Here is a 9,721-nt window from a genome sequence, read left to right as displayed (position 1 = left end):
CAAGGTTTCAGACAGGTATTGATATAGTAGTTGTATGTGTAGTCTCGGGCCACTTTGAAGGATGAGACTGCGTCGGCAGCTTTGTATTTTTAGGCAACATGTCCAGAGAGAGCGTGTGAGGCAGGGAAAGGTGACCTGCTTTCACTTTGATCGATTGTCTTGCCCACGGTGGTTTTTACGAAAAAGAAAACGAAGGAACAGAGAAAGAAACATGTGCTTATAGGTGAGAAACAAATTTGGCACAGCCCACTAAACCCTCATTGTTAAAGCAGAGGTAAAATGGACAAGGTGAAAAAGAAAAAGAAAACGCCTTCATTTCAAGAGGAAACTTTTTCAAACGAGATGAGAAACAATTTCATGGTGGTATGCAGCATTATAAGCGAGTTGAGAATCTGGGACATGACAATGTAAGACACAAGCGCTGACATTCCTCTTACTAGGACACGTTATATATCTTTGTTAACTGACCCACAATCAGTCGCAAGATCACTTTGAGCTGCACTCTTAAGGCAAACGGCGCCTTCTGGACTCACATGGCACATCAAACTCATTTTTTAAAAATTTTTTATTTACTCACAAACATCAGCTGACATTTGTCTAGAAGCATGTGGTTTTCGAGTGTAACTGCTAGCTGCTAGTACTGAACAAACATCAGCTCATCAGGCTGCACTGCGGGTGAAGAGAGAGAAGGCCCCAAGGTTTCAGACAGGTATTGATATAGTAGTTGTATGTGTAGTCTCGGGCCACTTTGAAGGATGAGACTGCGTCGGCAGCTTTGTATTTTTAGGCAACATGTCCAGAGAGAGCGTGTGAGGCAGGGAAAGGTGACCTGCTTTCACTTTGATCGATTGTCTTGCCCACGGTGGTTTTTACGAAAAAGAAAACGAAGGAACAGAGAAAGAAACATGTGCTTATAGGTGAGAAACAAATTTGGCACAGCCCACTAAACCCTCATTGTTAAAGCAGAGGTAAAATGGACAAGGTGAAAAAGAAAAAGAAAACGCCTTCATTTCAAGAGGAAACTTTTTCAAACGAGATGAGAAACAGCGATTATGAAGAGGCGCGAGATCACTGTGCCCCCCACTTTATGAGTTAACAGCGAAGGGGTGGGTTTTTCTGGAAGACGATAGGTGGCCCGCTCCTGACGCAGCCGTCGAGCGCAGAAGGCCGTTCCCATGGGCCTCTGGCAAGCTTCCCTTCTCTCATCTTCATCTCTTTCATCCCTCTTTCAGGGGGACAGGTTGAGCAGCTTAGTGGATTTATTTGGGTAATTAATGGCCAGGCTGATGGCGGCGATGTTCTTCAGCGCCTGTGCAATAAAACAGGGGAGAGAACGATATAAAGAAATGAGAAATGAGTGAATGAGTACAGGAGGAGAAAGAAAGAGGGGGGTGGGGGGGTGGAACAATGGCAGAAAAAATCAGAGAGAGGGAGAGTAAGAGAGAAAAACCATTAAGCAAAACACCTGTGGCCCTCAGAGCTCAGCAAAAACACTCACACACAAACACACAATTATCACACTTCAAATATGTCGCTGTTTGGCCCATTTAAAAACTTTTTTGCCACAAAAACGCTATTTTGTTAACAACATCAAACCACTTGTTTGGCTTTCATGAATATTACAAGCATGTTTATATTTGAGCTAAAAAGGTGCTTGGGATAAGATAAATACAGAGCATTAATCCCGTCCTACACAACACAATGTGTTCCTTTAGTCGCCCCTGTGCCGGAGATGAGGCTGTGCCACACCGAACACGATAATGGGGTTAATGACTAAATGCAATAGAGTTGCCCACAGCCCACACACAAACACACTCTCACACACATGTACTGTATATGGATAATGGGTACGCCGCATGCCTCATGCGAAAATCGACACAGGTGTTTTTAATCGATATCCTTTCTGATGTTCAGCTATTTAAGCATAATATTTGGTTTGAGCACAAATATTTATTTCACTAATGCTGTTATCTGTCTATGTGAACAAAGGTGAAATGCTCTTACTCAAAACTCGAGAAAAAAATTTGATAGAATTATTTTCTCAAATTTCATTTATTAATCTATACTACAACGAATGTTATTGCAACAGAAACGATATCAAACAACAAATGGGATTGCTACTGTACAGTAATAAGATACACTCTCTAATTTTGCATCAAATATCCATACTGTACAATGACTGTCTGTCATCAAAGTTTGCTAATAAAACAAGCTTTACACACTATTAGACATTACAGGATCATTATTACTCATCAGCATATGGTGGGACACTAGATGCAGCCGTCCATTTGACAAACATTCACGTTTCCACTGTGCTGTGGTTTCCTGTCCTTCCAGCTTTATGGCATGAGTTAATGCACTAGGCTCTGCCACATCTCATTTTATAGCAGTGAACCAAGACCACTGAAAACCCTTTGTGGCTCCTGGTATATATGTGTACTCATTTAAATATGGCTGCATCAGTTTAGTGTCTTCATACTGTATGCCATCTTCAACTACACAACACTTACTAACTATACATTGTATTCCAAAGTCTATTGTCCTTTATGTCAAATTATTCATCTGTATATACTGATCACAAATATGACTACAAAATTATATTATATGCTAATTAATCAAATTCCATAAAATAAATACAAATCTGGTACTTATGCTACTAGTTTGTTTTTTTTAAATAATGAATTGTACTAAATTAACAAGTTAAATGGACAAGCCATTTTTATTTACAAGGTTTATTTACATAAACCTTACAGAATACTATTTTTTTACTTCTCTAATTTTAATGTTACAAATGTGGTCATGGCATACCTTCTCGGACATGCTCATGGCTGTTAACTGGTAAAATAAAATTAAAAATTAAAAAATGTATATGAACACTACAGGAACTGTGGCAGTCTTACCTGAGCAGTGCGCACTACTAGCTGTTCATTGGTAGTGAGAGCAAGAAGATACTCCTGCAGAACGTCCTGCTCCTGATGGACAAATGAAAAGACACATAAAACAGCTTTGATATTTAGCCACAACATGAATTTGACACATTTAGCCCCTTTAAAGTTCATCGATATATATAAAGCAAGCTGCAAAAAATGCTGAATTTATTCTACAGCACCTGCCAGGAAAGCAATTTTAAGAGAGGTCGGTTCAATTCAAAGCCAGTAAGACTAGAGTCATTCACCATATACTGGCTCACACTCCTGTAACTCAGCAGGAGCTGTTAATCTGGAGTTTGGAGTAGCACCATGCTGCTGATGACATAACTCTGAATCAAACCAGACACCATCTAAATCAGCCCTGCCTCTGCCATCTCATTTCCTGAGGTAGGAGTATTTGCACTGTTCCAGGTATTTCACATTGATCAAAGTCTAGAGTCTATAAATAAGTATTTCTGTGTTATGCAGAGGCTGTTATACGATCTCTGGGGAACCTTTGAGGGAATATGGTGGAACCCATAAACATGTTATGTGAAGTAGGCATAATACAATACATAAGTGCATTGTTTAAAAAGAAGTACTGTGTTGTGTTAAACCCTGAAAAATCAGTGAACATGTTCATATCAAGGTAAACTTCTATAGTGACAATATGTACAGTATAAACAACACACAACTAGGTTGACAAGGCTAATGCATACTCATGCACAGATTGGCAAGAATTAGCCATACACTGTTGAAATGTGTTCATGAACTCCAGATGGCACACTAGGCTAGAAAAGCGAATGCTAATGACGAATGGGAAACTGAACAGGTAGAGCACAAAAGATGACGTTAAACATTTAAAAGGAAGTTTGCGCACAGATATCACTCTTCACTGAAATTTTTATTTTGTTGTCCTAATTTTATTTATATAGTTAGTTTGTATATTTTGACTGGTTGAAATGGTTTCCACAAAATTATTAAGCAGCATAGCTGTTTTCAGCACTGACAACAGATTCAACATATTAGAATGATTTCTGAAGGATCACGTGACAATATCTTGTTCAGTCTCCTTAATCTTGTCAAATAACCTCCTTGCTGACAGCTCAGTTTGAATGACTTTAGTGGGAGGAGTTATGATACTTTGGGTTAACAGAAGCTGGTCAGATCACACACCTCTTCTACACCAATCCGAATGGCATCTAGACATCTCAACATACTTCTTGACAGAAATTTCTGTAGACTGTGGAGAGGTTGCAGCTTTAGTCATGTCAGAACACATTCGAAACCACTTCCTCTGTGAAGTAGGGGCTTTTATCATCCCGCAGAAATGAGTATACTACACTAGAGGAGAGGAAGACAGAACGAGTCTGAACTTCTTATCTGTTTTTTCTTCTTTCTGTCTCATTTCCGGTGCAAAAACTGAGCAATGACATGCTGAAACTCTCATGCAAATGTGAGCCGACAAGCTCCCATTAGTTAAGCATTCTGATCCCATTTTCTAGTGTTGCCTTACTGAAAATAAACAAAGGATCAGTCATGACCATCTGGCTGCTGAGAGGTTTGCAATCTTTATGGTCAGTTCTGAGAAGTGCAGTGGCTGTGGGAGAGATTAAGGCTCTTCATAATGAGGCCAAACAGTGTTGAGCATCTACTGGTGTAACCACTCAACAAGTCCTTGAGACTAATGCTCACTTAAACATTTCCCATTCAAACACACACATAAACCACTTCATATTGTGTCCAACTTGGCTGTTAAAGGATAACAGCTCAAGGATAAAAGAGTATTGTCATAAAACCTTTCCTCCCATTCACAGGCTCAAAGAAAGAGCCATTCACTCAGGCATGAGAGTAGAGTAGAGGCTTTACATGACATAGATGTTTATAAATATACACATCAGGATATGTCATTATGTGTTTGTTTCTCTGAACTCTGTGTGTTACTATACCATGTTCTTTAAGAATATTTTGGCCTACTTTGAATACAAAGAGGTGTGTTAGTGTCCCCTAGTGGCCGGTTTTTCTCTACCAAACAATTATAAAGTGTTTGGAAACTAAAGCCACTCTGACATATGCATGAATATCTTTGCATTATATAACAAAATATCAAATGGACTTAAGTGTTAAGAAATATAGCAAAAAACACTTTCTAAGTGAAACCTTTCCCCCGCCCAAAAAAGTTTGTCAGACGTTCTACACCTGTGGTTACTCTGCTATGATGCTTGTGTGAACTTTAGAGCAACTGACTACACACATCCAACTTTATATTGGAACCAGTCGTTTAAAAGTCATTGCAAAAACAGCTCAACAAATCAAATGACTGAAGTGTTGTAAATCACTGATTTTTGTTTACCGATATATTTCTTAAGTGAAAAGTGTCCAAATACCCTATGGGGCACCTGTACATTCACAAGACAATAGAAAGACTAATATAGAAAACTCTGTCTATGTTCTTTCAAACACTGTTTAAGAGGACACTGCACCAAATCACCATGAATCATAAAGTGATGGATTTTGTACAATTTTATATTTTTACACAGGCCCATGCATATGGATTATCTAGGGGATCCAGTTAAACTTAGTTTAAGCTGAGGATCCTCCATTGGTAAACAGGACCAGCATTATGAACAGTCAATCATAAAGATTTATCATTCTAAAGTCTTGTGGACTTGCATGCTACACCATGTAAACAGGGTCCTTAGGGATAATGTCAGATTAAAGGTAGGCGTTTCAAATATTTTTGAATGTGAGTGTAGAATACAAACACGGAAACTCTGGCCTTCAGACACTACACACTCAACAGACAGTTGTGCAGGTGGATATAAGATACTCAGTAAATCATATGGGTATGAGTGGAAGACTCACTTTAATGGCACTCCCCTGACAGACACTCACGCATACAGACCCTGACGTGATTCAGACTGAATTAAGTCTGACATTAATGCTCTCCAGTCCAGTTTTTCACATATCATCACATTACTATTTCCTATTACATGACAGCACTAAATAATTATTGTACGTCACCTGGATGCCTCCCAGAATTCTGGGCTCAATATAAATGTTCCCACTTAGAGATGCTGAAGGATGATTCAGAGAACAAAACGATTTTATTATGAATGCAGGGTTGCCACAAGGTGCTACTGTCCAGACAGAGCCGATGGCAGAATAAATAACTTTAAGGGGACACATTTGTCAATTTACCCTAAGTATATGCATCTAAAATGATTGGTAGTGTTTTATCATCGCTGTCTGAAGGACGGAGCAATTCACGTCTGTTACCCAGGCATACAGGTGCATCTCAATAAATTAGAATGTCGTGGAAAAGTTCATTTATTTCAGTAATTCAACTCAAATTGTGAAACTCGTGTATTAAATAAATTCAATGCACACAGACTGAAGTAGTTTAAGTCTTTGGTTCTTTTAATTGTGATGATTTTGGCTCACATTTAACAAAAACCCACCAATACACTATCTCAACAAATTAGAATATGCTGACATGCCAATCAGCTAATCAACTCAAAACACCTGCAAAGGTTTCCTAAGCCTTCAAAATGGTCTCTCAGTTTACACTAGGCTACACAATCATGGGGAAGACAGTTGTACAGAAGACAATCATTGACACCCTTCAAAAGGAGGGTAAGCCACAAACATTCATCGCCAAAGAAGCTGGCTGTTCACAGAGTGCTGTATCCAAGCATGTTAACAGAAAGTTGAGTGGAAGGAAAAAGTGTGGAAGAAAAAGATGCACAACCAACCGAGAGAACCGCAGCCTTATGAGGATTGTCAAGCAAAATCGAAAGGAGCTCCTACCAAGTATTGAGTACATGTACAGTATATGAACATACTTTCCAGAAGGCCAACATTTCACTAAAAATGTTTTTTTTATTGGTCTTATGGAGTATTCTAATTTGTTGAGATAGTGAGTTGGTGGGTTTTTGTTAAATGTGAGCCAAAATCATCACAATTAAAAGAACCAAAGACTTAAACTACTTCAGTCTGTGTGCATTGAATTTATTTAATACACGAGTTTCACAATTTGAGTTGAATTATTGAAATAAATGAACTTTTCCACGACATTCTAATTTATTGAGATGCACCTGTATGCATAACTCTTAACGCATACCAAAATAAATGATCAAATAAAGATTAAGAATCAAAAATGCTGAGAAATTATGCACCTTAAATGAAATTCTTTCTATTTTAATATATTTTCAAATGTAATGTATTCCTGTGGTGCAAAGATGAATTTTCAGCAGCCATTACCCCAGTCTTCAGTGTCACATGATCCTTCAGAAATCATTCTAATATGCTGATTTGCTGCACAAGAAACATTTCTTATCAATGTTGAAAATGGTTGTGCTACTTAATATCTTTGTGGAAACTTAATGTGTCTTAATTTAATGTGTCCTTGCTGAGTAAAAGCATTAAATAAAAGCACCCCAGATTTCTGAGCAGTAGTGTAACGTAAATAATAAAAAAACACGTAAATAAATAATTAAATAAAATATCTAAATTATTTACTCTACCTAATGATCTCCTGTGCTGTTACTCTTTATGCCTTTTCTTATGAATGTTCTTAAAAGAGATGCTTAAGAAAGGAGGAAGACGATGGTCACTCACCATAGCCTTGACTTCAGCGATGAAAAAGAGCTCAGTGAGAGCGCGATGGAGAGGAAGGAGGACCGTGATGCTGGTGGGGTCCTGAATCAAACCACTTTCCATAGTAGTGAAGAGCTGCCACAGCGGCCGCAGAAGTGTGAGGTCACAAGCCCTATGTTTATACACACAACAATCAAAACGTGAGGTCATTACACTAAATGATCATTACTCATATGTGACCCTGGACCACAAAACCAGTCTTAAAGGGGTACGTTGTATGGGTCAAAATTATCGATTTTTCTTTTATGCCAAAATCATTAGGATATTAAGTAAAGTTCATGTTCCATGAAGATATTTTGTACATTTCCTACCGTAAATATATCAAAACTTCATTTTTGATTAGTAATATGCATTGCTAAGAACTTCATTTGGACAACTTTAAAGGCGATTTTCTCAATATTTTGATTTTTTTGCACCCTCAGATTCCAGATTTTCAAATAGTTGTATCTCGGCCAAATATTGTCCTATCCTAACAAACCATACCTCAATGGAAAGCTTATTTATTCAAGCTTCCAGATGATGTATAAATCTCAATTTCGAAAAACTGACCTTATGACTGGTTTTGTGGTCCAGGGTCACATATTTGAACTACGTGATTGTTTCATTTGCCCGGTTAATGTTCCCCTTGCGTTGGGTAGGTGGCCATTTGCATGGGCTATTCCTTAACCTCGCTAACTCATCTGACACCACAGGTCCATGTCTCTATTTCTCTCATACACGCTCTGTCTGCTGATGATGATGATGTAACTGTGTCCAAACGCCATGGAAATCATGCAAATCCCCCTGACATGTGACCTTGTTGCCATGGGAACAATCAAGGCAGAAAGCCATAGTCAGATGCGTTACGCAAACGCTGTGTAAATCTGAATGCTCACCAATACAAAACACACAAACGAATGAGCAAAAGTTAATATAAACCATTCAAGAAGTGGTTTAGAGGAAAACCGCCAGTGAGATGATGCACAATATTCCTGTCTACTTGATTCAGGCATCACAAGGACTCACCGCTGTTCAGAAACAAGAACGAGGTTGCAGGGTGGAAGGAAGAGAAGCGCACTTGATAAACTGGGCCAAGTTGCACCTGCCGTCCACAGAGTGTAGAACTGACCTGACAGAACCAGGTTCTGAAAGGAAGTTGCTGCCTCATCTCTTTAGAATAGTGGGGCGGCTTGGCTTTTAAGCACTGCAGGATGAACCGACTACCTTTTGTTCGGTTTAATAGATGCTGTCAAAGCTTTTAAAAAGATCAGAAAGGTAAGAAGGGACACACCATTGAGACGGACACTGCAAGAGCCGCAGCAGCAGGTGAATAGCTTTCAGCCGCTGGTTTCCTGTTTGCCGACAGGCCACGCCCACCTGCCACTCCCAGATGTCAGCCAGCGGGAGGTGAGATAGCGCCTGCTTATCTGCTAGCATCTGCTTCAGGATCTCAAAACCTGTTTAGGTTCAAAAACATAAAAGTGAATTCATTAGCCAACTTGCAAACTCAAAAGAATATAAAAGCAAGAAGAATATAAATTCACACGTGGGGCTGCTTTCTTTCTCTTGTTTACCTTCTTAAGCCTCATCTGTGAAAAAGCAAATGAGTAATAAATGAGGCTCTGCTTCCATGGCTGAGAAACCCATTTGATATTCCATTACAGAATAATAACATCAGAAACAGAGCAGAAGGTGCACAAGTCTATTAATTCTTCAATTAAAGGTGGATGAGACACAGGAGAGGAGTTCAAAGCTACTTGTGACCCAGTACTGACAGACATGATCAATCATATGCTCAGAAGTTTACAGACTTAGGGGCCAACAACAGTGAATATATTTTAGCATTGTACTTCAATGCTCTTCTATGTAAACATGTGCTAGACAGACACGTTTGACCACTGCACTCGTCTCGCACATGAAATGGCGTTATAAAATGCTTGTGTGTAAATGGTCTAATGGCAGCAACTGGGTTATGGATGAGAATTCTTTAATGGATAAACTTTACAGTAGAGATGCACAATATATCAGAACCATATCAGTTCATTTTTTTGTTTTAATTTATCAGTGTCAGTCGATGTATTCATTCATGCTTATTTTGCATATTTTTACATTTAGATCACCTTTGCCGCCATCTAACACGAACCGGGGTTATTATCGTTAACTACAACTAAAAT

The 9,721-nt window shown here is 38.8% G+C and overlaps 1 protein-coding gene across 1 annotated transcript in view; it reads right to left on the bottom strand.

Annotated features, from left to right (window-relative positions):
* Positions 1–393: 393 nt before the first annotated feature.
* The window catches only part of LOC107748500 (zinc finger ZZ-type and EF-hand domain-containing protein 1-like), a 47,179-nt gene continuing 37,851 nt past the window's right edge, over positions 394–9,721 (bottom strand). Inside the window, exons 51-54 of the mRNA XM_016563292.1 lie at positions 8,839–9,004; positions 7,530–7,680; positions 2,901–2,972; positions 394–1,309 (exon numbers count right to left, since the gene is read on the bottom strand). Of these exons, the coding sequence (XP_016418778.1) occupies positions 1,229–1,309; positions 2,901–2,972; positions 7,530–7,680; positions 8,839–9,004 (470 nt within the window). The 3' untranslated portion in view covers positions 394–1,228. The remainder of the gene's footprint in view (positions 1,310–2,900; positions 2,973–7,529; positions 7,681–8,838; positions 9,005–9,721) is intronic.

The sequence above is a fragment of the Sinocyclocheilus rhinocerous genome, unplaced genomic scaffold, assembly GCF_001515625.1.
Source record: "Sinocyclocheilus rhinocerous isolate Xijiao unplaced genomic scaffold, SAMN03320098_v1.1 scaffold230, whole genome shotgun sequence".
Taxonomy (NCBI): Eukaryota; Metazoa; Chordata; class Actinopteri; order Cypriniformes; family Cyprinidae; genus Sinocyclocheilus; species Sinocyclocheilus rhinocerous.
The sequence above is the reverse complement of the archived record's forward strand: the minus strand, read 5'-3'. Positions and strand labels throughout refer to the sequence as shown.